General features: G+C 47.8%; 1 protein-coding gene across 2 annotated transcripts; it reads left to right on the plus strand.

Annotated features, from left to right (window-relative positions):
- Positions 1-338: 338 nt before the first annotated feature.
- SEC24C (SEC24 homolog C, COPII coat complex component) lies at positions 339-27,807 on the plus strand. Of its 2 annotated transcripts, XM_058672098.1 has the most exons (24): positions 339-484; positions 2,144-2,343; positions 5,646-5,766; positions 12,453-12,625; positions 12,814-13,179; positions 13,483-13,619; positions 14,776-14,844; positions 18,955-19,066; positions 19,299-19,426; positions 20,967-21,105; positions 21,276-21,391; positions 21,531-21,655; positions 21,767-21,958; positions 22,163-22,256; positions 22,456-22,572; positions 23,222-23,392; positions 24,526-24,622; positions 24,725-24,870; positions 25,068-25,206; positions 25,345-25,463; positions 25,556-25,735; positions 25,992-26,183; positions 26,386-26,475; positions 26,579-27,807. In XM_058672098.1, the coding sequence occupies exons 2-24, from the start codon at positions 2,172-2,174 to the stop codon at positions 26,717-26,719; spliced, it is 3,336 nt and encodes a 1,111-aa protein (XP_058528081.1). In that variant the 5' UTR covers positions 339-484; positions 2,144-2,171; the 3' UTR covers positions 26,720-27,807. The 2 variants fall into 2 exon arrangements, with proteins under 2 accessions (XP_058528081.1, XP_004583537.2); XM_004583480.3 differs by lacking the exon at positions 14,776-14,844.
- Positions 27,808-27,814: the final 7 nt, after the last annotated feature.

The raw sequence follows: 27,814 nt of genomic DNA on the forward strand, positions 1-27,814 counted from the left end.
AGCGCTGTTCCTCCAATCTTCCCAGAACCAGCAACAGTCAGGGGTGAGGTCCACTAAGAGGACGGAAATCAATAGGGTCAAGGGTTAGCAGGAAGTGGCTACCAGACTCTGGAGCAGAGGTCACTCACACGTCACAGCCTGAGAATGCCCTTGTAAAGACAATCTGAATCCGTCTCCCCAGCTCTTTTCAGCGGACTAGATCATAAGTTGACAGTGGGCTAACCACCCCCCCAAAAGCGAAAATGGACCAAGCTCAACCGAACCTCCTCCAGGTCCAGAACGCAGCCGGGAGAGAGAAGTGCGCATGCGCGACATCCGGGTTGCCTCCTACGTGTTTAGTGCAGACGTGGCAGAAGGAGGGGCCCGGCTCTACAGCGTGGGGGCGGAACTTCCGGGGAAGTGCGACGGCTCCCTCGGAACCGGAAGTGGAGCCTGTGGGATCCTTGACGTTAGGAACGAAGTCGAACCTGGATCTGGAGCCGGGGTGAGGAGTGGTGTCGGGAGATCGGGTGGTGGGTAGGGACGGCAGAGGCAAACCGGGGGCATCACCGGCCAGACCAGGGTCCGGCTGGAGGGGGCAGGGAGGAACCCGGGGGCGGGGCCCGGGTGGAGACCCTCGCGTTGCTGGTTCGGTCCTACACCCTCCCTTTACCTGCCGGCCCAGGCTCCGGCTCCCGCCGCCCGCCGTGGACCTGCTGAAGGGCGCAGAATCCTTGCCCTTGGTGCTTTGTGGCCCAGCCGTCTCTCTTCGTGACCCGAGAGGTTGGCGTGGCTTTTCGGTCCCAATCCTCAGGCGCCCCCCAAGCCTCCGCAGCTCTTCACAACTTTCCGAGTTCCTAGGAAAGCCTGCCGCGCCCCCCTTCGCTTGTCAGCCGGGACTGTCCACCCGGTGTGCAGTCGAGATTGGAGTCTTGATTCCTGCCTCTTGATTGTCTCTAAGGGGATTATGTCTTGAAAGACTCCTTTCCTTCCCCTCCTACCCCCTCTCCTCTGGTCCCTCTGACTTAGGAAGATAAAGAGGACAGGGAGTGGGGATGGGGCAGTGGCCCGGAATGTCAAGCTTCTTAGTGTCAGTGACTTGTGCAAGGCTTAGCATTTGGGAGAGCAGTTCCTGCCGTGGCTTCGAGTTTTTCCAAAATTGTCGCTTAAGAGCAGCCAACGCGAGAGGCCCCTAGTGCCTACTGCAACATGAGTCCCCCTGCCTGCCGGATCCTTGAGCCTTAGAATGATACAGACAGGTTAGAATGGACGTGAACGGGGAGTCTTCCTCTTGGAAGGCCCCGCTCTAACTTGTTCCTTCGTGGATGGGCAGGTTGGTAAGAATTTTGGCATCCCAGGGATCACAGGGGCAGAAACAGGAGACTGGAAGCAAGATAAAATTTGGAAGACTTGTGAGGCTCTGCCTGAGGGGCAAGAAGAGTAGTGTTCTCTATGCAACTTAACTGTGTCTCCGATTCCTGCAGTGTTACTTTGGATTAGGTGACATTGTTGTGCATTGCTATTACTTTGTTGGAGTATTCAGGTGTCCTGTAAGTTTAGCAATTTTTCATGCTTCTAAGATCCCGCACACGCTTTTAGCGGGGAGAATAGCAGGGCTGGGGTAGCATTTGGGTTAGTGCAGTTGAGCCAAAGAATGTCGCTTCTCTCAGTTATTGTAAAATTTGTCTTTTGAGGAGGAGATATCTTTGCTGGTATGTTTTAAATTTCTAGCTTGAGTAATGAAAGACCCCTGGCACACTCCAGGGTACTAGATGTTTTCAGGGTGAATGGAAAGTGGGAACATTGTTTCATTTGCCTGTAATATAATTGTCTAGCCACAGGACTCTTTGTGTGGCTAGATACTGTAAATCAGACCACTAGGAAATGAAGGCTTTTGCTTCATTCCAAGTAGGCCTGCCTAGAAATTGAAATTTGTACCTTCTTGGCAGTTCCACTGTGTGGAATTCAGAGTAATAGAATCTTTGCTTTGATGAGGTAATCCGGATGCTGGTCGGGCTACAAAATCACCGAGATGCTTTGGTAGTAGAAGAATGATTAAGCTGATTGGTGTTTGATAAAGTCCATCTCATTTGACTTCTATTTTCTTGCTTTCTGTTTAGGAAATTCACTTTGACTAACTTCTGTCTTCTCTCTAATCCAATAGGTGAGTTCAAATCGGGGATGCTTTCATAATGAATGTTAACCAGTCAGTTCCACCAGTGCCGCCATTTGGGCAGCCCCAGCCTGTCTACCCAGGGTATCATCAGTCCAGCTATGGTGGGCAGCCAGGGCCCACAGTCCCTCCTGTTCCCTATGGAGCCTATAATGGACCTGTATCCAGCTATCAGCAAACACCTCCCCAAGGTATGTTTCCAAGTTTCCTTTAAGTGAAGGAGAACAGTCTTCAGATTGGGTTGTGTGTGGAGTTTGTACAGTTGGCCAAGGAATACAAATCTGGATCTGTGCAACAGAGAGTGCTATGGGGAGTCTTCCCTGTTTTTAAATAGGGTAACAGCTAATGGAAGAGTGGCATCTCACTTCTTCTGGGTGTCACCATCTGCATATGTTCAGAACTAAAAAGGACAGGCTGTGATTGTAGCTCCTGCAGAGTCTATAGCTAGGATTATGTAGTTGCTGTTGATCCAAAGTTTTGCTAAAATCAGTTCTTTGTCATCTATACGTATATTGAGACTATCTTTGACTGATGGTTTCATCTTCCGTATTTAATTCATTCATTCATTTTAAATTTTTATTTATTTGGAAGGAAGAGAAATCTTACATTCACTGGTTGACCCCGCCAAGTGTTAGCAATACCCAGAGCTGGGCCAGGCAAAGCTAGGAGTCTGGAACTCAAACTGTGTCATCCACATGGGTGCAAGGAACCTGAGTCATTGGGCCATCACCTACTTCCTCTTAGGGTGTACAGAAGGAAGCTGGGTTGGAAGTGGAGCTGGTACTTGAACCCAGGCATTCCAGTATGGAATGCAGTTGTCCCAAGTGGTGTCTTTTCCACTTTGTCAAATGTCTGCCCCTGTTTTTTTTGAAAATTTTTATATGTTAATTTTGTTTACTTGAAAGACAGGAGAGAGGGACACAGAGAGACAGAAAGAGATCTCCCATCCATCGATTCATTCCCCAAATGCCTTCCACAGCCAAGGTGGACCAAGCCAAAGCTGGAAACCAGGAACTCAGTCTGTGTTTTCCATGTGAGTGGCAGGGACCTAACAACCTGAGCCATCACTTGTTCACCCTCCACACCCCAAGAGTATGTATTAGCAGGAAGCTGGAATTGAGAGTGCAGCAGGAACTTGAACTTAGGTGTTCCAGTATGGAGTGTGGATGTCCCAAGCAGTCTCTGAACCACTGTGCCAAATACCTGCCCCTGCCTTCATCTGTAAATGACTCTGGGACTGAAGGAGCCCATTAAGGTTGAAAAGCATGGTATTTCTGTGCCTATCTTTTTTTTTTTTTTTTTGCCTGTTAATGTTTCTTCTGATATCACTCCTTTCTCTGAGTTTTCTCTGCTTCTTAGATGCTCTGTAATGTTAGAGCAACAAGAAAACACTAGACTACTTTAGATTAAGTTTCTTTTTTAAGAAGAGCAGCTGGTAGGCTATAGCACGCGCCAGCAAGTGCTGAGGTGAGGCGAGCCATGCCAGACTGGGCCACACCACCCAAGGGTGGCAGAGGGCAAGTGTTGCAAGCCTGGTAGAGGGACTCGGGGGGCTCTCTTGCTAGGCCACTGCTCCCACTGGTGAGCATGAGAACTGGGACTAGTAGCAGACCAGGCTGGGCAGGGCTACAACTACAACCCCTGTTGGCCAACATACATGTCAACTGGGTTAAAGGGAGAGCCAGGCTAGGCTAAGTGACTGCATCTACTGGGGTAGACTTGAGCCAGAGTAAGTGTAGGCTGGTTGGACTTTGCTGCAGCACCAGCTGGCAAATGCTGGAACGGGGCAAATCCTGTCAAGTTAGACTGCAGAATCAACTGGAAAGTGTAAGGTCTGGGACTGAGAGCGGGCCCAGTATGGAAAAAGTGGGTACTTGTCTGATGGGCTACAACTCATACTGGTGAGGACCCGGCGGCATAGCCTAGCGGCTAAAGTCCTCGCCTTGAACGCACTGGGATCCCATATGGGCGCCGGTTCTAATCCCGGCAGCTCCACTTCCCATCCAGCTCCCTTCCTGTGGCCTGGGAAAGCAGTTGAGGACGGCCGAATGCATTGGGACACTGCACCTTGTGGGAGACCTGGAAGAGGTTCCTGGTTCCCGGCATTGCGGCTCACTTGTGGAGTGAATCATTGGATGGAAGATCTTCCTCTCTGTCTCTCCTCCTCTCTGTATATCTGACTTTGTAATAAAAATAAATAAATCTTTTTTTAAAAAAAAATAAAAAAACAACTCCTACTGGTGAGCGGGAGAACTAGGGCTGGGGGCAGGCCTGGCTAGACAGGTGGTGGCACCCATCGGCCTAAGTGTGGGCTGAATTGTGGGGTCGGTTGGGTTGAGCTAGGCTTCAAGACCCAATAATGTGTATGAGAGCTGAATGGATTGTGGGACAGACTGGACCAGTCTGCTGCTGGCAAGCACAGGAACCAGGGCTGGGGGCAGGCCTAGTGGGGATTATTGGGGGTTGCTCCAACTAGGCTGCTGGTATATGTGAGGGTTTAGTATGTGGTGTGCAGGGTTGGGATAGAGCACAGCATCCACTGATTTATGTAAGAGACGGGGCTGGAAACAGAACTGACCCAGCAGTTGCAACTGCCAATGTGTGTGTAGGCTGACGTGGGTGAAAGACTGAGCCAGACCCCATACTGGCAAGCACACAACAAGAATCAGGTCTGGGATCACTTCAGACAAGATTTCTATTTTTTTCTTTTTTTTTTTTTAAAGATTTATTTATTTTATTACAAAGTCAGATATACAGAGAGGAGAGACAGAGAAGATCTTCCGTCCGATGATTCACTCCACAAGTGAGCCGCAGCGGGCCGGTGCTGTGCCGATCCGATGCCGGGAACCAGGAACCTCTTCCAGGTCTCCCACGCGGGTGCAGGGTCCCAAAGCCTTGGGCCGTCCTCAACTGCTTTCCCAGACCACAAGCAGGGAGCTGGATGGGAAGTGGAGCTGGCGGGATTAGAACTGGCGCCCATATGGGATCCCGGGGCGTTCAAAGCGAGGACTTAAGCCGCTAGGCCACTGCGCCAGCCCGACAAGATTTCTTTAGACCGGCTAAGCTCTGACCGTTGCGGCCACTTGGGGGAGTGAGCCAGCAGTTGGAAGATCTTTCTTTCTGTGTCTTCTTCTTTTGCAAATCTGTCTTTCCAATAAAAATAAAGATTTTTTTGAAAAGTTGATTGACTTGGTGAGAACTGGGTTGAGTGGGAGAGTGTGCTGGACACAGGCTCTGGCTTCTTGTTCTTATGGCTCTGGCTTCAGCCTCACTCAGAATTCCTGTCTGGATGAATGTAGGCTGTCTGTTGGGTATCTACGTTGAGAACACTGCTGTGGGCTAGAGTTGCATGTGGATCATGGCCTTTGCGCTGGAAAGCTGTGGTTTGGGGTCAGTGAAGTTCTGAGCTTATTGATCCTTGCTTTGCATTCCTGGCTTAGGATAGAGGAGAAGATTATTTCCTAATCACTTAGTTTCTGCCTTTTACTCCCAGGTGTGTCAAGAGCCCCACCTTCCTCAGGGGTACCTCCAGCCTCAACAGCACAGACTGCATATACCCAGTTTGGCCAAGGAGATGTACAGAATGGACCAAGTTCCAGTGTTCAGATGCAAAGGTATGTACTTGGATCAAATTAAAATTGTTGTGATGGAAGCAGATAAATTAGAAATGTGTGAGGGACTGCTACCCTTTCCCCCTCCTCTTTGTCTTTCTCATAGATCCCTTTTTCTCTTCTGTTTTTTTTGTAGTTGATTTTCTTTTTTCTAGGTGAAAAGTGCTGCTGATGTCCATCCCTATAGATTATTAACCTATCTGGAACCTTGGCTCTTTTTTTTTAACTATTTGAGATGCAGAAACAGATAGATAAAGGATCTCCCATCTGCTGCTTCATTCTCCGAATGCTCACAACAGCAAGGAGCTCAGGCCAGCCCTCCCACATAGTTGGCAGGAACCCACCTGCTTGAGCCATTACCTGCTGCCTCGGAGAGTCTTACTGCAAGGCTGGGGTTGAGAAGAGCCAGAACCTCAACCAAGGCGAGGCAATAGGGCATGTAGATGTGCCAAGCAGTTTCTCTACCTCTGTACCACATGTCCAGCCCGTACTTTATTTCTGCAAATTTGAGGGTCTTTTTGTCTTTTTTTTTTTTTTTTTTTTTTTTTTTTAGATTAACTTATTTAAAAGGCAGAGTTATAGAGAGAAGAGACCAGACCAGGAGAAGATTTTCAGCTTGCTAGTTCACTCCCCAAATGGGTACAGCTGCAAGGACTGAGCCAGACTGAAGCCAGGGGTCTCCTCTGTTTCCTGTGTGGATACAGGAGCTTAAGGACCTAAATAATTTTCCACTGTTTTTCCCAGAGCATCAACAGGGAGCTGCATGGGAAGTAGAGCAGCTAGGACTCTCATCGGTGTCCAATTTGGGATGCTGGCATTGCAGGCTAAGAGGTAATCCCTTATGCCACAATGCCAGCCCTTTGAGTTTTTTCTTTTTCTTTTTTTTTTTCAATTTATGCATTTATTTTTATTGGAAAGTCAAATATACAGAGAGGAGGAGAGACAGAGAGGAAGATCTTCCATCCACAGATTCACTCCCCAAGTAGCCACAACAGTCAGTGCTGAGCCAATCCGAAGCCAGGAGCCTCTTCTGGGTCTCTCACGCAGGTGCAGGGTCCCAAGGTCTTGGGCTGTCCTAAACTGCTTTCCCAGGCCACAAACAGGGAGCTGGAAAGGAAGCAGGGCTGCCGGGATTAGAACTGGCACCCATAGGGAATCCCAGCACATGCAATGACCTTAGCCGCTAAGCTACCACGCTGGGCCCGAGTTTTTTCTTTACTAAACATCTTCAGTAATAGTTATATTCCTACTGGGCCACACTAAGGGAGAATTGAAGAGGGCACAGTATTATTTGTATCTCATCTATCTTCCCTCTGCTATAGTGAATGACCTTATCTATCATGTATTATTATATGACATAACATAATTCGTAGGACAGTTAATTAAGTTTTGGTATGACCAGTTATGAAGAGAAACATGCTCAAAAGCATATTTATGATAACTTCAGTGGTGCATGATCTGATAAACCTGTCTTTCCCTAGAAGTCTGTTAAACTGTATCTCTGTTGGAGTAGTATTTGTTCTGTGAGTAAAGGGTATGGTAGTGGAAGAGTCATTTTCTTCCTCTTTTTTGTTTTTTTTTTTTAAAGATTTATTTATTTTTATTACAAAGTCAGATATGCAGAGAGGAGGAGAGACAGAGAGGAAGATCTTCCATCCGATGATTCACTCCACAAGTGAGCACAATGGCCGGTTTTGTGCCGATCTGAAGCCAGGAGCCAGGAACTTCCTCCAGGTCTCCCACACTGGTACAGGATCCCAATGCATTGGGCCGTCCTCAACTGCTTTCCCAGGCCACAAGCAGGGAGCTGGATGGGAAGTGGAGCTGCTGGGATTAGAACTGGCGCCCATATGGGATCCCAGTGTGTTCAAGGCGAGGACTTTAGCTGCTAGGCCACAGTTCCGGGCCCTCTTTTTTTTTTGAAGATTGATTTGTTTTGTTTTTTTAAAGATTGATTTATTTTTTTTGGAAAGTCAGATATATCGAGAGACAGAGAGGAAGATCTTCCATTCGATGATTCACTTCCCAGATGGCTACAATGGCTGGAGCTGTGCCGATTCGAAGCCAGGAGCCTCTTCCGGGTCTCCCAAATGGGTGCAAGATCCCAAGGCTTTGGACCATCTTTCATTGCTTTCCCAAGCCACTGGCAGGGAGCTGGATGGGAAGTGGAGCAGCTGGGATAGGAACTAATGCCCATATAGGATCCCGGTGCGTGCAAGGTGAGAACTTTAGCCACTAGGCTACCGTGCTGGGCTCACTTCCATTTTCATTAGCTGTCTAGAATATACAAACTTAGCATTGAGTGTAAATGTGCTTGAGGCAAATGTGTGGGGTGCATAGAAGATACCAAGTAGGTCGGTATGCAAAAAGGCAGACAAAAAGTACAGTGAAGATACAAAGAATTACTGATAAGAAGATAGGGACTTGTTTTAGATAAACTTGCCAAGAAAAACCTTCCTGAAGAAATATTTGGGACCTCAGGACAATGATAGAGTAAGCCATGTGAGGATCTGACAAAGAGTGTCTTAGGAAGAAGGAGCTACAAGCTACAAGGCCTTAAGGTAGAAAATAACTTAATAGGGACTGGTATCATGGCACGGTAGATTAAGCTGCTATCTGTGATGCCGGCTTCCCATTTGGGCATTCATTCAAGTCCTGGCTGCTTCACTTCCAATCCAGCTCCTTGTTTATTTATTTACTTTTTATTTGATTCGTTTATTTATTTTTTTTATTTGAAAAACAGAGTTACATGGAAGTATATATATAGAGACAGCCAGAGATAGAAGTGGCCACAGTGGCCAGAGCTGAGCCAGCCCAATCCTGGGAGCCAGCAGCTTATTATGGGTCTCCTCCATAAGGGCAGCGGCTTAAGGATTTAGGCCATCTTCCACTGCTTTCCCAGGTGTGTTAGCAAGGAGCTGGAACTGAAGTGGAGCAGCCAGGACTGAAGGCAGCACCCGTGTGGGATGTCAGAATGAACTGGTGGCAGCTCAACTTGCTGCCCTATGGTACCAACCCCAATAAATAAAACTTTCTGGGAGAAAAAAGTGGAGGAGCCAGGGGCTAGTGTTACAGTGTAGTGAATTAAAATATTGTCTGCTGTGACAGCATCCTGTATGAACACAGGTTTGGTTCTTGCTGCTCCACTTCTTATCCAGCTCTCTGCTAATGTGCCTGGGAAAGCTGAAAAAGGTGGGCCTGGTGCTTGGGACACTGCTACCCACCTGGGAGAATAGGACGGTGCTCCAGGCTGCTGGCTTTGGTCTGGCCTAGCACTGGCCATTGGCATCTGGGGAACAAACTAGAGGATGCAAGTTCTGTCTTTCTGTTAACTTTACTTTTTCAGGTAAATAAGTACATTTAAAAAGCAATAAGTGCAGCCACTGGGATTCGAGCCATCCCATGTGGGATGTCAGGATGCCAGAGGTGCAGGTGGCCACTTTACTCATGACTCTACAGTGCCAGCCCTGGTAACACTGAATGTTTGCTCTTATACACTGATGATGGGATGCAAATCAGTGCAACCAGTTTGCAAAAATACTTGGACAGTATCTATCTAAATAAGTGAGGTATGCATATTTTGTGATCCAGTAATTTCATTCATAGATGTATGCCTCACAAAAACTCATTTACATAATACTCAAATATTTCAGTATTCATTGTATTGTCATAACCAAAAGTTAGAGAATCCCAAATATCCATCTGCATTAGAATGCTTGGGGCATTACGATATAGCAGGAAAAAAACAGTTGCCTATAATGCCTCATCTCATATAGGTGCTAGTTTGTGTCCCAGCTCTTCTACTTCCAATCCCTCTCCCTGCTGATGGCTTTGAAAAAAACAGCCAAAGGGGTCCTCTGCAGGCCTCAAAGAGCTGTCATGTCCCCCATATGCATCTCGACATGCTATTCACTGCACAGGCTTCAGCAACTGGTCAGACCAAAGATCCTGTGATTTTCTCTGTTACAGTTTTGAGTCCAGCAGTCCAGCTGGGGGAGGGCGGATTCCCAAAGATACCTCACTTGAGGTGACCTCAGACCTGAATCTTGTGTGCCAGCCAGTGTGGGGTCTGGCTCAGTTCTTCACCCACATCAGCTTATACAAACAGTGGTGGTTGTAGGCGCCCAGTCAGTTCTGTCCCCAGCCCCATCTCATGGATGCTGTGACTCAGCTTAACCCTGCTCAGCACACACTCGGCTCTCATGCACACCATTGGAAACTGCAGCCTAGTAAGAGTGACTCCTAGTAATCTCCACGAGGCCTTCACCTGGCCAGGTTCCTGTGTGTGTGTGCTGGTATGTACAGCAGACTGGTCCAGTTCTTCACAGCCCATCCCATTTGGCTCTTGTACACACCAGTGGGTGCTTTATCCTAGTTCAGCCCAACTGACCTCACAATGCAGCCCACACCTTATGCCAGTAGTTGCTACCACTTCAACCAGTCTTGCCCCCAGACTTGGTTCTCATGTTTACTGATGGGAGCTGCAGCCCATCAGAAGGGTGCCCACAGTTTCCCTACTATAATGTATATAAATTACATAACTCTAACTATATAATATAAATAAATCTTTAAAAAATACTGGTTAGGGGTGGAGCTTCCACAGGGGATGGAAGAAGTCCAAACACTACCGTGCAGAAACCAACGTCATCGGAAAGACAACCAGAAGCCCTGAGTGGTCTGCAGAAACAGAAGAACAATAAACGTCCTTCGGGACCAGGGAGGAGAGCTTTCTCTGGTCTGAGCCTGGCTCCACCTCTGGACCCCCCCTCCCTCGCAATGACCATCGGGATCGCTTCGAAAACCCCTCACAGCAAACAAACAATCATACAAACTAAAAAAAAAAAAAAAAAAAAAACAAACCTAAAATAAATAAACAACAGAAAGTAGAACTTGAAATCTGACAGGAAAGAGCTGGCATGGATTGGCTCATGCCTCGCTGGGTGGGTCACAAAGATTAGTTACTCCTCACCATGGTGTTGAGGATTTTCCTGCACACCCCCCCCCCCAAAAAAAAAAATGTTCTGCACCTAAAATGTTGACATATATCTTGTTAGAGTTACAAGCCAGTCTGGATTATCCTAAAATCTGCCAAGATCAGCAAAATTTTACTTCAACACAACAACTGGCTAAATACTAAGATGAAATGGACACGAAACAGCTGAATGGTGCCTTATGGCCATTTTAAGGTATAGAGCAGCCGGTCCTGTATATAAACTAAAATTGAAATGTCAATGAGCTAATCATAGGTTGTGGCTAGGACTTGTTTTCCTTTTTTTTTTTTTTTTCTTTTTAATACACTGGTTACTCAAAACCATGTCAATTCCATAACATTGCAAATTGCTGTTGATGTTATATTGGGACTCTTAATTGACTGTGATGATATTCTGCCAGCTCTAACTTCAGACCAGAAAAGGTCTCCCCAAGAAACTGTTCAACCAATCTGGACAATAAGTAGCTGGACTCTATGCTTGGTATATGTTTGCAGTGAAAGAATCTTGATTGAATTTGAACTGTAATACTGCATCAAGGTGGAGGAATCCACCGGGGGGAGGGGAGGGGGAGGGAGGGGGGGATTCCCAGAGCCTATGAAACTGTCACATAATGCAAAATAATTAACAATAAAAAAAAAAAATACTGGTTAGACACCTGCATTATGTATTGGGGACCTGGTTTTGATTCTTGGCTCTGGTTCCTGACTCTGCTGCCAGTGTAGACCCTGGGAGACAACAGAGATGACTTAAGTCATTGGGTCTCTGCCTCACACAAGGGAAACTTAGATTACATTCCCAGCTTCCAGGTTTTGATCTGTCCATCCCAACCCCAGCCATAGTAGGCATTTGGGCAATAAATGTTAGTTAGAGGCTCTTTGTGTCTGTCTCTTTCTACTTGTTAAATAATAGCAAATTAATTATTAATCTTGAAACTTCAACCTGCTTCTCTTTGACCCCACATTTATTCAGTGCCCTGTGTGTGCATGCTTGTGTGTGGCTTTCCTTTCAGCTACTTCAGGGCCTTAAATTACAAAACAGGCCGTTTGTCAACAAAAGATTAAGGTAGAGGAGGTGATAATTAACTAGCAGAGTAAATACTTTAACTAGAATAAAATGGTATTTTACCTAAGGACCCTAAGCATTTGTTTGTGTAGTAAACCTACTAGAAAACAAGATTTATCATGAATAATCATAGTGTGAGTGATAAGGAATGTAATAAGCACACAAGTATAGACGGACAGGAAATAGAAAAAGGAGCTCAAGCTAGAGCTAAGATGGGCCCAACTTGATAGCCTCGTGGCTAAATCCTCACCTTACATATGTCGGGATCCTGTATGGGTGCCAGTTCATGTCCTGGTTGCTCCACTTCTCTTCTAGCTCTCTGCTTGTGGTCTGTAAAAGCAGTGGAGGATGGCTCTAAGTCTTGGGACCCTGCACCCGTGTGGGAGACCCAGAAGTTCCTGGCTCCACTCCTGGCTTCGGATCGGCTCAGCTCTGGCTGTTGCGGCCACTTGGGGCTTGAACCAGTGGATGGAAGATGTTTCTTTCTCCTTCTCTCCATAAATCTGTCTTTACAATAAAAGTAAATAAACATTAAAAAAAAAGATAGGAATAAGATGCCACCAAGCACTGGCTTCTTGTAGGAAGTGGCAGGTAGTTGAGCCCCACCAGTCACCTCTGCTATCCTTCTCTTCACAGGCTCCCTGGGTCTCAGCCATTCGGGTCCCCGTTGGTCCCTGCGGTCAGCCAGCCAGCTGTGCTTCAGTCCTATGGCCCTCCCCCGACGAGTGCGCAGGTGACTGCCCAGCTAGCTGGAATGCAGATCAGTGGTGCTGTGGCCCCAGCCTCACCCCCTTCAGGGCTGGGCTATGGTGAGTAGCTATGACCACATGAATGTTACTATCCCCTTCTTTTCAGAGGTGTTTAGCTTTAGGGCTGTATTATTATCTGTGCCTCTGGACCCACATGGTGTGGAAAGGGAAGTGATTTCCTGAACAAGGAGCATTTACAAAACAAGGAGGCAAGGTGGCTGGGCTCTGACTCTACCTCTTCTTCGCAGGACCTCCCACATCTCTGGCCTCAGCCTCAGGAAGCTTCCCTAACTCTGGTCTGTATGGCTCCTATCCTCAGGGCCAGGCACCTCCCCTTGGCCAAGGTCATCCTGGGGTGCATCCTCCCCAGCGCTCTGCCGTACCGCTGGCCTCCAGCTTCACGCCCCCAGCCTCAGGGGGCCCTCGAATGCCTTCAATGACCGGTCCACCCCTGCCTGGACAGGGTTTTGGGGGGCCTCCAGTGAGCCAGCCCAACCATGTGTCCTCACCACCTCCTCAAGCTTTGCCCCCTGGCGCTCAGATGACTGGGCCTCCAGGGCCACCGCCACCTATGCAGTCCCCTCCGCAGCCTGGCTATCAGCTTCAACAAAATGGTAAGTTCTCTGTAGAAACCACAGGCTTCAGCTCCCCATGTGTTTTTAGTTTCTGTTTATTTTTAGCATAGCTTACTAAGTGCTGAAATAGATGCATACCTTCCAGGTATTATTACTGGGCTGTGGAGCTTATAAGATAGTCTTTTTTTTCTCATAGTTGCAATCGAGTGATCTTTCTCTTGATGGTTTTTTCAGGCATTGGTGTAATTGATAATTGTGCATTTATAGGAGTCTAGCATTTCCTTGAGACTTTCAGAGATAGGGAGGGCATTTGCATCATCAGCCTGTACCCTTGTCTCTCAGGTTCCTTTGGACCCGCTCGAGGCCCTCAACCTAGTTATGGAAGCCCCTACCCTGGAGCACCCACCTTTGGCAGTCAGCCTGGGCCTCCTCAGCCACTGCCTCCGAAGCGCCTGGACCCTGATGCCATCCCAAGCCCAGTAAGTAGATGCCTGCTGGTCTTGGGGAAGGAGTTTATGGCTACCAGATAAGCAGGTTAACCTGGATGAGCTATTTGTTGTGTGTGTGTGTGTGTGTGTGTGTGTGTGTGTGTGTATGTATTTGATAACTTCCTCTTTTTCATTCATCATCTTGTAGTCTTAGCACCTAGATGTAATTCTTGACTCTTTACACTCGGACTCGAAGTTCCAGAAGTATTTTGGTGGCAGTTTTACTCCATAGCTGAGCAGGGAGCCAGAGATATGAAGCTCCTGATTAGCAATGTCCTCTGGGTTGAGGACTGCATTCTGCCCCTGACGGGCATATACAGTGCAGTTACCTTTGGCTTCCTGTGGAGTATTGTAGCTGGGTTTTGTGCTTTTAGATCTGGGGCATGACATTTCTGCAGATCTGCAGAGCAGATGGGGATTCTCTGATGTTAACTGTTCAAAGAAGGAAAACCTCAGTGGTCCCTGTCTGCCCCTGCCTTGCTGGGGTTTTAGGAGTGAGTCCCTACGCTTCTGTTTGGTATGTTCCTACTGTGTGAATGGGAGAAAATGCTGCATGGTTTGGGAGGGGGTAGTGTGCGTGTCAGGTTCCATCGGGGAAGCCACTGCTCCTGGGAGAGGGTGACTCTCACCCTCAGAGCCATCAGAAGCCATTGTCATATTCCATTCTGTTTTCTTCCCTCTTCCTTTGGGGAGCCACCATGGTGAGGGGACCTGATGGCAGAGTGTGTCCTGAGCAGATGAAGCACCCCCTTTTTCTTCTCCTCTCCTTCAGTGAGGAGAGTCTGGATCTAAGGGAGCACTCCTTTAAGCACAGAGCAGTCCTTAGCTGGGAGGCTGGCCTTTTGGAGGGAATGTTCCTCTCTGCTTACAATTTCTCCTATTCAGCCCCTCTCTGTTACCTCTGTTTGCCTGCCTTCTGTTTGCCCTTTCTCCTCATCTTAATGTTTCATAGCCTGACCCAATAAGGATTCTGTGTTGTACCAGAAAGGCTTGAATGTCAGATCTGGAGGGGCCTGTTTGCAGCATGAGCTGGGCTCCAGCTGTGCATGTCTAAGTGCTCAGGGTTGAGAGAAGTAACATGTGCCTCTTGTTCTTTTGTCTCCCTTCCTGTTTTCCCCTGCTGCCTTTATTATTAAAACACTAAAAGCAACTCAATGAGCTGCCTCCTCAGCAGAAAACCAGGCACAGAATAGACCCTGATGCCATTCCTAGTCCAGTAAGTGCAGAGGGTGGGTGTGTGTACGTGTCATCCCTGTGTTAGTGCCACCATGCATGCCTGTGACCTCATCTTCACCTCACCCACCATCTCCATCCCTCTCTATCCTCTTACCTTAGCCCTTCAGGAGTCTTGATTTTATAGTTATAAGGATATGCATGCATCAAGTCACTATGTAGTGAAGAGGTAGCAAATTGTTGCCAGAGTATGGGTTGTAGAAGATGGTCATGCTATAAGGGTAGGAACAGGTGGCATGTTAAGGATTGGTTTTAAGTCCTGCTGGCTCCTCCAGGAGCCTACATGTGACATGATGGAACAAGACAGAGTTGTACAGTAAGTCCTTCCACTTTGGGTTTAATTGTCTATGTGCCTGTTGTAGAGAAACATCTGGGTAGATAGCTGCTAATACATGGATTTATAGTATCCCAAACTGGCATTCCTTTTGTTTGTTTTGATTTTAATTTTATTTTTTAAATGAAAGGATGAGAGACAGAAACAGAGAGATCTTCTGTAAGATGGTTTACTCCCCAAATACCCACAACAGCTGATGCTGGACCAGGCTGAAGCCAGTAGACTATAACTCCATCTGGGCCTTCCAGATTGATGGTAGGAACTCAGGTACTTGAACCATCACCTGCTGCTTCCCAGGGATGCGCATTAGCAGGAAGCTGGATCAGAAGTGGAATAGTTAAGACTCCAGTGCAGGATGTAGGCTTCTCAGTGTGACTTAAGCTGCTGTGCCCAATGTTGCCGCTACCTTCAACTGGCATTTTCTTTGTAAAATTTATATATTTGGGGCCCGGCGGCATGGCCTAGCAGCTAAAGTCCTTGAATGCACTGGGATCCCATAAGGGCGCCAGTTCTAATCCCAGCAGCTCCACTTCCCATCCAGCTCCCTGCTTGTGGCCTGGGAAAGCAGTTGAGGACAGCCCAATGCTTTGGGATCCTGCACCAGTGTGGGAGACCTGGAGGAAGTTCCTGGCTCCTGGCTTCAGATTGGCACAGCACCAGCCGTTGCGGCTCACTTGTGGAGTGAATCATCGGATGGAAGGTCTTCCTCTCTATCTCTTCTCCTCTCTGTATATCTGACTTTGTAATAAAAATAAATAAATCTTTAAAAAAAAAAAAGATTTATATATTTGGGGGACTGGTATGATGGCTCAGTTGGCTAATCCTCCCCTGCAAGTGTCAGGATCCCATATGGGTGCTGGTTCATGTCCTGGCTGCTCTGTTTCCCATCCAGCTCTCTGCTTGGGGCCTTAGAAAGCAGCACAGGATGGCTCAAGGCCTTGGGACCTTGCTCTTACATGGCAGACCCAGAAGAGGCTCTTGATTCTTGGCTTCAGATCAGCTCAGCTCTGGCTCTTGCAGCCATTTGGGAAGTGAACCAAAAAAAGTGTATCTCCTCTCTGTAAATCTGTCTCTCCAATAAAAATGAATAAATCTTAAAAAAAAAAAAGTTTTATCTATTTGGGGCTGGCACTATGGTATGGTGGATAAAGTTGCCACCTATAATCCCAGTATCACATGTGAGGGCTGGCTCAAGACCCAGTTGCTTCATTTCTGAGCCAGCTCCCTACTGGTGCACCTGGGAAAGCAGCAGAGGTTGGTCCAAGCACTGGGACCCCTGCACCAGAGTGGGAAATCCAGAAGAGCCTCCTGGCTTCTGACTGGCCCAGCTCTGGCCATTACAACCATTTGTGAAGTAAGCCAGTATGTGGAAAAATCTCTAACTCTTTCAAATAAATTACAATAAATAAATATATGTTTAAAATAACAAGAAAGATTTATTTACTTGAAAGGTAGAGAGAGCTCTTTCCATCCACTTGTCATTCCCCAGACAGTTGTTAACAGTCAGATCTGGGCCAGGCTGAAACCAGATGCCAGAAACTTCATCCCAGTCTCCTACATGTGTGGTAGGGAGGCAAGTACTTGAGCCGTTAGCTCTACGTTAGCAGAAAGCTGGATTGGAGAGTAGCTGGAATTAGAACCACCACTCTGATATGGGATGCTGATATTGCAAGCTATGACTTAACCGACTACACCACCAGATCAGCTTTTGCCTGCCTGCCTACCTGTCTGTCTTTCTTTGTTTCTTTGTTTCTTTCCCTCTCTTTTTTTTTAAGATTTATTTTGATTTGCAAGTCAGATTTATGCAGAGAAGACAAGACATCTTCCATCTGCTGGCTCACTCCCCAGATGACCACAACAGCCAGGAGCCAAGAGCATCTTCTGGGTCTCCCGCATGGGTGTACTTCCCCAGCGTGGGTGAACTTCCCCAGCACATTAGCAAGGAGCTGGATTGGAAGTGGAGCAACGAGGACCCTAGCCAGTACCCATATGAGAGTCCCATGTCACAAGCAGAGGCTTAGGTTGCTAAACTATGCTTTCTTTTACTGTCATTTTTAATATCTAACTTATGCAAATTTATTTTAAATATGTGAGATTTTTAAGGTTTATTTTTATTTGGAAGGCAGATTTACAGAGAGAAAGAGAAACAAAGATCTTCCATTCACTGGTTCACTCCCCAAATGGCTATAATGGCCAAAGCTGAGCCAATCTGAAGCCAGCAACCAGGAGCCTCTTCTGGGTCTCCCATGTGAATGCAGGGTCTCAAGGACATTGGCCATCCTCCACTGCCCTCCCAGGCCACAAGCAGTGAGCTGGATTGAAGTAGAGCAGCTGGGACATGAACTGAACTAGCACTCATATGGGATGTTGGTGCTTACAGGTGAATGATTAGTCTATTGAATCATCATACCAGTCCTCCCCTCACCCCTTTAAAAATTTTATTTGGAAAAAAAAAGTTTGTTTGAAAGATATTCTGTTTGCTGGTTTACTTCCCCCAAATTTCTGCAGCAGCCAGGGCTGGGCCAACTGCAGCCAGAAGCCTGGGACTCCTTCTTGTGTGGGTGACATTGTCTGCTGCTTCCCAGGGCTTATTACCAGGAAACTCAAGTTGAGAGTAGAGCTGAGACCTGAACCCACACACCCCAGTATGGGATGTATTTGTTCTAAGCTTTACTTTTTTATTTGAAAGAGTGACAAGGAGGGGGAGGGAAAGACAGGAACAGATCCTTAGGTCACTCGTTTCCTTAAATGGCCACAATGGCTAGGTCTGCCAGGATGGGAACATGCTGTAGCCAACAGCCTAACTCCACCTGCATCTCCCACATGGGTGGCAGGGGACCCTAGTACTTGGGTCATCATCCATTACTTTCCCAGGCATATTCCCAGCTGGACCAGAAACAGAGAAGGCAAGCCTGGAATCGGTGCTCGGCTACAGATTCCGTCCCTGCCAGCAGCGGTTCCCCTTGTGGTGCTGCAGTGCCAGCCCCTCAGGAGGCTTTTTCTGAACTTAGGCTTTATTGCTGTGGCTGCGTCTGATTTGCCCTTCACTTGTTCTAGTTTTAACAAACTCTTCTTCATGTAAGTGAACCAAAGTTGCCAGCCTGCAAGGGGTCTGATCACCATCTCTGCAAATCCCCTTTTCCCTGTTTGCTGGGTCTGTCAAACAGTAGGAAGTGAGGATTGGCCTTTAATGATTCAGTGTTGGTCCTCTCTGCTGTATGTATACACTGATGCTTACCTGAAGGAAGGGAACGTTTGCTTCTTGTGCCTTACCTGATCATTTTTGGCTGTTTTGTCCTTTACCCCGTTCCCTGTAACTTATCCGTTCCAGGTAGATTCATTTTGTGTGATTACTGTGGTTTGTTTTCTTGCTCCGACTCAGAATGTATTTGGGAGTAGGAAGGGGCTGGCTGAAGGAAAGGAGTGGGATGGAATTAATTGTATCTAATGGCTTGCCATGAAAGCTTCAGCTTTCTTGGATGAGAGGAATTGTAGGGTGCCCCCTGTTAATTTGGGGTGAGGGACACTGTTCTCGGTGTTGTCTGCCTAGGCCCTTGCTGCTGCTCTGGAGGGGAGATGGGCATAATGGAAATTTGTGTGGTCTTCAGGACGAAGGCGGACCTGGTGCATGAAGTGTTCCTTGGCCAGTTGTTAGTTTCTGTGTTGTGCCCTAGCATGTCTTTCTCATGACCCTCTGGGGCCTGGCATTTCCTCTTCCTTTTCTTCTGTCACCTCACTCATTTCTTTTCTTCCTTGAAGATTCAGGTCATTGAAGATGACAGGAACAACCGGGGTTCAGAGCCATTTGTTACAGGAGTCCGGGGCCAGGTGCCACCCCTAGTCACCACCAACTTCCTGGTGAAAGACCAAGGTGAGAAGGGCATCAACTCCTATGGGGGTTTTTGTCCAACATCATTGGCTTATTGATTGGATTTCTGTCAGTCTTTAACCAGAGACCATCCCCTCCCTCCATCCATCCAAAGGCTTGCTGGGAGAAAAAGCCAGCAGCTGTAGCATTGTGGCAGTGATGGGGTGGATCACATGGAGAGCTGGTGTCTGCAAAGGTTCTGTCATCTGACTCAGGTGTTCTGCCTCCTTCCCAGGGAATGCAAGTCCCCGGTACATCCGATGTACATCCTATAATATCCCTTGCACATCTGACATGGCTAAGCAGGCTCAGGTGCCTCTGGCAGCTGTCATAAAGCCGCTGGCAAGGCTGCCCCCAGAGGAGGTGAGTCAGGGAAGGGGCCAGGGAACAATGAGAGGGAGGAGGGGAGGGGAACATGGCTGCTTGTTAGATATGACTCTGGCTATCCAAATGGTGTATCTAGGAAAGAGGATTTTCAGCAGTTTTCTGTGTAAGGGCCTGTGTCTGGAGCAAGTGGTAGCAGGCTGGAGCAAAAGCCCAAGCAATTGCTGCATAGGAACAAAGTTCATATTGGGAACAAACAGTATGAAAAGAGGGCCAATTTGTGGGGAGAAGACAGGTCAATGTGAGAACCTCTTCAGCCATGATCGCCTCCAGATGATGAGAAGCTGTCCTGACAGCCCAAGAGGTTAAGGATGTTTAGAATAGCCTACAAGAGAAAGCATAGTTTGGGATACACCAGATGCCCGAAATCAGTGTGAGAGAGGTTGGGCAGCTGCTCAGCCATACCATGGTGAGATGTGCTTATATCCCTGCCTCATCTCTTCAGCTTAATATAGAGCTCTCTGGAACTGGAGCCTTAAGACTTTGTGTGTGTGTGTGTTTAATATTTATTTGAAAGAAAGATGTCAGAGGGAAAAAGAGAGATATCCTGTTCATTGCTTCTTGCCCCATATGGCTGCAGTAGCTGGCTAGGTGAACCTTGGAGTCTGAAACTCCACCCAGGTCTCTCACATGGGTGGCAAGAACTTAAGTTCTCCAGGCATCATTCATTGCTTCCTAGGCACATTAGTAGTGATCAGGATCCCAAGTGGCGTAGCTAGGACTTAGGCCAACACTCTGTTCTGGGATTCAGGGAGGTCTCGAGTGGTAGTTTAATGTGCTGTGCCACAACTCTGTCCTGTGTTTTAGTTGTTATTGGTTTTACTTTTTTATTTAATTACTTATTTATTTATTTACTTGGAAAGCATTTGGACTAATTTCTGCTGCTTTCCAGGGGCTTTAGCAGGGAGTTGAATTGGAAGTGGTGCAGCCAGGTCTCGAACCAAGCTCTCAGAAAAGCGATGCAGGTGTTCTAAGCGGCATGTTAACTGCTATGCTCAACACTTGCTTTTGTGTCTTTTTTTCTTTCTGGATTCCAGTGGAAGTGGTTGTTCACTAGACTCATTGTTTGACAAGTGCCTTAGGCATCATCGGTAGGCATCCCAGAAACCTGGGGGTAGAGCCGTTTCAGAAACCTGGGGGTAGAGCCGTTTTAAGAGAGGAAGCAGAAATCAAGATGCCTAGGGCACAAGTAAAGGGGACTGAAGATGGACCCAGAACAAGAGTCTTAGATAACCTTTAGATTTCTCTTGATTTGCGTATGGCAGCCCCTAGCTTGGTTTCACATTTCTATTTCAAAAAGCAATACAGTTCTGAGAGTGGACTATGGGAAAAAGAAACTACTGAATTTAGATATGTGGGGACATTCTGTGAACAGCACCCTCATTCTTAGACCTTGTTGCTATCCCCGTATTTCCTCTGAGTCACACTCTTCGTTCTAGGTTATTGCCCCTCATCTGCTCCCGTGTCTGAACCCCTGTCGCTTCCCTCCATATCTCAGCACCTCCCCTTTATTCCTCAGGCTTCCCCCTACGTTGTGGACCATGGTGAATCGGGCCCTTTGCGTTGCAATCGCTGCAAAGCATATATGTGCCCCTTCATGCAGTTCGTCGAGGGAGGGAGGCGCTTCCAGTGCTGCTTCTGCAGCTGTGTCAATGATGGTATGTTCTGGAGGTGGGATGTTGGGGAAGCTCTCAACTGCAAATGATTTGTTTTCTTTCTAGTTAGATAGACCAGGGTCTGTTTTTCAGGGGCAGGGGATGTGGGACCTAGGGTCAGAATTACTAAATTGAGAGAGGACTTTTGAGTAATACCGCCGTACTCCCCACAGTTCCCCCTCACTATTTCCAACATCTGGATCATACCGGCAAGCGCGTGGATGCTTACGATCGTCCTGAGCTATCCCTGGGCTCTTATGAATTCCTGGCCACTGTAGATTACTGCAAGGTGAGCGATAGTAGCAGGGGGCGTAACACTGGGTAATGAGACAGCTGAAAATTCCTTCACCCCTTTGAGGGTGATATCTCTCTAGTTAATCAGCCTGCCTGACAAAGTCCCTCTCCCCTCACCATTTCCTTCTCTGCAGAACAATAAGTTTCCCAGCCCTCCTGCCTTCATCTTCATGATTGACGTATCCTACAATGCCATCAGGACTGGCCTTGTTAGGCTCCTCTGTGAGGAGCTAAAGTCACTGTTAGACTTTCTGCCTAGGTGAGAGTTCAGAGCCCAGGAGCTTCGTTCTGTTGATGTTGGGGGTGTCTGGGTTCTGATGTAGGTGGTGGAGAAAGTGGCAAGTCTGGGTAACAGTGTCACCTCCTGTAGGGAAGGCGGGGCAGAAGAGTCGGCAGTCCGTGTTGGCTTTGTCACCTACAATAAGGTGCTCCATTTCTACAACGTGAAGAGCTCATTGGCCCAGCCACAGATGATGGTTGTGTCTGATGTGGCTGATGTGTTTGTGCCACTGCTGGATGGCTTCCTGGTCAATGTCAGTGAGTCTCGGGCGGTCATCACCAGGTAGGAGCCACTGTGGGAGTCAAGGGGGAGTGGGAAAGGGTGCAGCCCAGGAGGCCAGAGAGCTTAGCAGAGGGATCAGTAGGTGGACGGGTGTGACTGAGGAAGTGCAGAGCCTGGGGGCTAGTGACTATTCTGGGATTTAAGAACCAGAGCTTCTGGGATTGGAATGGCAATGCTCGTTGTTTCCACCACCTGTCTCCTCAGCTTATTGGATCAGATTCCAGAAATGTTTGCAGACACAAGAGAGACGGAAACAGTATTTGCCCCAGTTATCCAGGCTGGGATGGAGGCTCTGAAGGTAAGACCAGAGACCTGGGCATTCTTCATCTCACTTTCCACTGACCAGTTTAGGGATACATCTTCGGCTTCATCACTGGTGCATGACTGTTCAGTGATTCAACCTGTCTGAACATGTTTGGTGCTTAACAAATGACAAGAAGGGATGGATGAATAATAGATGAGGAAGGACAGATACAGTGTGCTGTCTTGTTTCCTAGGCTGCTGAGTGTGCAGGGAAGCTGTTTCTGTTCCACACATCCCTCCCAATTGCAGAGGCCCCTGGGAAGCTGAAGAACAGAGACGACAGAAAGCTGATCAACACAGACAAGGAGAAGGTGGGGCTTGAAGATGGGGAGGAGTTCCCATTACAGAGGAAGGTGGTGACTCTTTACAATGTCATACTCTAACTTTCTTGACGGGGGCTGGTACTAGATGTCCTACTTTTTCACATGTCACATCAATGACTACCAGCCTTCCCTACTGCTCCTGCCCTTCCTTATCCCAGCTATGGCCAGAAGTCCTTGATAGATTTTTTTCAAGGATTTACTTATTTTCATTTTAGGGACTGTGTTACAAAGAGAGAATGAGAGACAGAGATCTATCTGTTAGTTCACTCCTCAGATGGCTACACCAGCTGGAGTTGGGCCAGTCTAAAGCCAGGAGCTTCTTCTGGGCTCTCATGTTGGTGCAGGGACCCAAGCACTTAGGGCTATTCTCCTGCTTTCACAGGAGCATTCACAGGGAGCAGGACCAGAAGTGGAGCAGCTGGGACTTGAACTGACATCCATATAGGAGGATGACAGTACCACGGGCAGAGGTTTTACCTGCTATGTCACAGCAGTGGCTATACATTTTTTTTTTTTTTTTAGTTTTAAGAACATTGTCCTACTATTGCAAATTCCTAGGAAAGTAGCCCATATTACATATACAATTCTCGTATACAGAAACTGAAATATTTGAACCTTCTGTTCTGTTCCTCCCCAGACACTGTTCCAGCCTCAGACAGGCACCTATCAGACCCTGGCCAAAGAGTGTGTGGCGCAAGGTTGCTGCGTAGATCTTTTCCTCTTCCCTAACCAGTATGTGGATGTGGCCACACTCTCTGTGGTGCCCCAGCTCACTGGTGGCTCTGTCTACAAATATGCTTGCTTTCAGGTACAGTGTGGGATTCTGGGTGGCAGGGGGCATCAGGCAGGGAATGTGTTTACATGTAAGGAAACTCTTTAGCCACCATCTCAGGGGCAGGAGTAGTAGTATCCATAGAGTGAAAAAAGATGAGCCTGACAACATATGGTCACATGCATATGTAACACACAGGGCTTGTAGTCCCGTGTTAGTTTTCTGACTCTACTGCTCACTAGCTCCATGACCTTTTTTTTTTTTTTTTTTTTAAGATTTATTTATTTCATTTTATTACAAAGTCAGATATACAGAGAGGAGGAGAGACAGAGAGGAATCTCTTCCGTCCGATGATTCACTCCCCAAGTGAGCCACAATGGCTGGTGCTGCGCCAATCTGAAGCTGGGAACCTGGAACCTCTTCCAGGTCTCCCACACGGGTGCAGGGTCCCAATGCGTTGGGCCGTCCTCGACTGCTTTCCCAGGCCACAAGCAGGGAGCTGGATGGGAAGTGGGGCTGCCAGGATTAGAACTGGCGCCCATATGGAATCCTGGTTTGTTCAAGGTGGGGACTTTAGCTGATAGGCCATGGCGCCGGACCCCCCCTTTTTTTTTTAAATAAAAAAATTAATTTCATTTTTACGTGAAAGGCAGAGAGGGAGAGAGAATCTTCCATCCGCATTTTTACTCCCCAAATACCTACAATAGCCAGGGGTGGTCTAGGGAGAAGCCAGGAGCCTAGAACACAATATGCTTCTCCTTTGTGGTTGGTGAGACTTAATCTCCCAGAGCTGTTACCTACTGTCTTCTGCTGTGCATGAACAGGAAGCTGGAATTGGAAGTAGACCTAGAACTCCAACCCAGGCACTCTGACAGGAGAAGCCAGTATCCAAAATGTTGTCCTAACTGCTGGGCTCAAAGCCTGTTCCTCGGACAAACGAGCTAGTTCCCCCTTTGTTCTTTTTGTTTATAGAATTAAGTAGTTCTATGTGAAGTACTCAATGTGGTGACATATATAGTAAGTGCTTGAAAGCTATCATTGTCATCATTATTTTTACTGTTGGTGTCATTAAGATTAAGCAGATGTGTGGAGTGGAAGAGGTACAGGGAGTCAGACTAGAGGGTGAGCTGTGTATTCCATGATGTGACCCTGGGCATGGGCAACTACAGGTGGAGAATGACCAGGAACGGTTCCTGAGGGACCTGCGCCGTGATGTACAGAAGATTGTTGGCTTTGATTCTGTGATGCGGGTCCGGACCAGCACCGGTCAGTTCTGGTGGGAGCAGCATGTGGGAGGAACAGTATCTGAGAGGGAGGAGCGTGGTACCTGTCCTGCCTTTACCCTCACCCTGTCTGTTGCGGTTTCAGGTATCCGTGCAGTAGATTTCTTTGGAGCTTTCTACATGAGCAACACAACAGATGTGGAGCTGGCTGGACTGGATGAGGACAAGACAGTGACTGTGGAGTTCAAGCATGATGATCGACTCAATGAAGAGAGTGGCGCTCTCCTTCAGGTGGGGGAAGGAGCCAAGGAGGAAGTGTTGGTGTCAGTTTCTGGGTCCAAACAGGCTGCAGGGAAGAGGCTAGGAGTGGGTAGGGAGAACTGAAAGAAGAGGCCAAAGGCAGAGAAGGTGGCTCCCAACTTAATAGGCATTTTCCCTAGGGTGTTTCTAAGGGTTGGGTGTGAGCGCTCCTTTCTCCCTTCCTCTAGTGCGCCCTGCTTTACACCAGCTGTGCAGGGCAGCGTCGGCTCCGCATCCACAACCTGGCCCTCAACTGCTGCACCCAGCTGGCTGACCTGTATCGCAACTGTGAGACTGACACGCTCATCAACTACATGGCCAAATTTGGTGAGGGAAGAGGCCAAACAGGGAGGGATCAGGGCTGAGCAAGGTCCAGGGTAGTCAGATTCCCTGCCGAGTGATGATGGGAGGGCAGGTGTGGTAGGCACCTAATTGCTGACAATGCTCCATCCCTTGTCCATCCAGCATACCGGGGAGTCCTCAGTAGCCCTGTGAAGACTGTTCGTGATGCTCTCATCACCCAGTGTGCCCAGATCCTGGCCTGTTACAGAAAGAACTGCGCCAGCCCTTCCTCTGCAGGACAGGTGAGGCAGGCAGGTTAATGGAAGGGCTGTTGTGATCAAGTTTTGCCTGTGGGAGGCATTTCTCATGATTGTTGGTTTTGGTAACCTCTCAGTTGATCCTTCCGGAGTGCATGAAGCTACTGCCAGTTTATCTGAATTGTGTGTTGAAGAGTGATGTCCTGCAGCCTGGAGCCGAAGTCACTACTGATGACCGTGCCTATGTCCGACAGCTGGTTACCACCATGGATGTGGCTGAGACCAATGTCTTCTTCTATCCTCGGCTTCTCCCATTGGTGTGACTGAGGGCGTGTGAGACATTGCACTGAATAAAGGGTCTCCTAGGAGGAAGGGAAGGGGCAGTGTTATCTGTGCCAGACAGTAGTCAATTTTTTAAAAAACATACATTATCTGATGTAATTTTCACAAAGTTAACTGAGATCCTCAGAAGGGGTAGTGTATGGAGACACAGGTTTCTAAATTGGATAGGGGTGGCATAGATGCGCTCTATGGTTCTTGGTAACCTTTTGCTTCCTTCTGTCCTCTGTCTAGACGAAGTCTCCCATTGAGAGTACCGCAGAACCACCAGCAGTGCGAGCTTCTGAAGAACGTCTCAGCAATGGGGATATATATTTGCTGGAGAACGGACTCAATCTCTTCCTCTGGGTGGGAGCCAGTGTACAGCAGGGTGTTGTCCAGAGCCTTTTCAGCGTCGCCTCTTTCAGCCAGATCACCAGTGGCTTGGTGAGGGCATATTTCATGTAATATGAAAGGGGCTGATCAAATTAGTGTGTTAGTTCCCTTGAATATCAGAAAATACTGGGGTGGGGGAACAGGACATGCTGTCATTCTTCCCTGACTTCCTTGTACCAGATGACATATAAATCTTGTGTTGTCCCATCTTGACTGAAAGAGTACCTTACCATGAATGACTGTTATATTCTAGAGTGTTCTGCCAGTACTTGATAATCCACTGTCCAAGAAGGTCCGAGGTCTCATCGATAGCTTAAGGGCGCAGAGATCACGGTACATGAAGGTAACGCTGACCTGAACCCTGGGTTTCTTAGCTGTAAAAGAGGGGATGGGGGAAGGTTTAATTCCATTTGACCCTGCCTTATGACCTTGTGTTCTGGCCGTAGCTTATCGTGGTGAAACAGGAAGACAAGCTGGAGATGCTGTTCAAGCACTTCCTGGTGGAAGACAAAAGCTTAAGTGGAGGAGCATCCTACGTGGACTTTCTGTGTCATATGCACAAGGAGATTCGGCAGCTACTGAGCTAAAGCAAGAGGGGAATGACATAGGGTCTCAGGCCAGCTTCTAGAGAGTAATCCAGGATGGCAGAGAAATTGGGACAATTCCATATCTTATAAGTCATGTAAGCTGACCTCAGTCTCTTTGGGGGTAGGGGGAACTCTAAGGAGGCACCTTCTTTCTGGGCTCAAGTATCCTACCACTCTTGTCATGTCCTACTGATGGAAGGTGCCGCCCTCCCCTCACTCTACCCTTCTTTTCCTGCTAATCCTATTGTAATGAATGTAGTTTCTCAGTCACTGTATATGATTTGGTGTTGGGGGTCTGGCGGTACCCAGACCTCAGCAATATTATGTGTCCTTTGGACCAGCCTCCAAGAGGAGAGAAACAGGCAGGAAGGAATTGGGGAATCCCAGGGTTACTATAGAGGGTGGGGTAATTCAGCTCAGTGTCATCAACAACTTCCTATATTAGGGATAAAACATGCAGGTGCACAAGAGCTGGGGTGTATAGACCGTAGGTGATGGAGAGAAAAGGGGTGGGTTATTCTTGGGCATGGGCACAGCAGCCAGGTGAGCATTACTGAGGATGAGTGACTTCTGCTGCCACTGCGTGCTCTCCCCTGCAATGATTGGTGATCACACTGTGGATGGAGGCTTGCTGTCAAAAGATGAATGAACCTGGGAACCGAGTTGCAAAACTTGCTCACACCTGGGAGAGGTGCCAGCCTCCTTTGCAGCTAGAGAGGCCCAACACTGGATGGTTCTGGAGGAGATCTGATCATCAACTTGCAATACCTCACAGAGCCAGCCCATATCCCACTCTGAGCGCCCACTGGAAACACTGCTTCTCCAAGCCGGTGGTTGTTGGGGAAGAGATGCAGAGGTAGTCGGAGTCATGTTCTCTCCCACCACCACGCCACTGACTCCAGTAACTGAGCGGCTGACAAGTTACCTTCCAACCCCATGGAGCAGAACAAGGGCTAGGATTGATGGTGGCCAGGCTTGCCTGCTCCCAGCCTGGGATGCCTCTGCTCTGGACCTCTCATTTCTCTTCATTGGTTTATTTTTCAATGCATCTTTAATTTGTAAAGAAATAAATTAAGATGTAACCAGTAGCCCTTG

Source organism: Ochotona princeps, chromosome 13, assembly GCF_030435755.1.
Source record: "Ochotona princeps isolate mOchPri1 chromosome 13, mOchPri1.hap1, whole genome shotgun sequence".
NCBI classification, from domain to species: Eukaryota; Metazoa; Chordata; class Mammalia; order Lagomorpha; family Ochotonidae; genus Ochotona; species Ochotona princeps.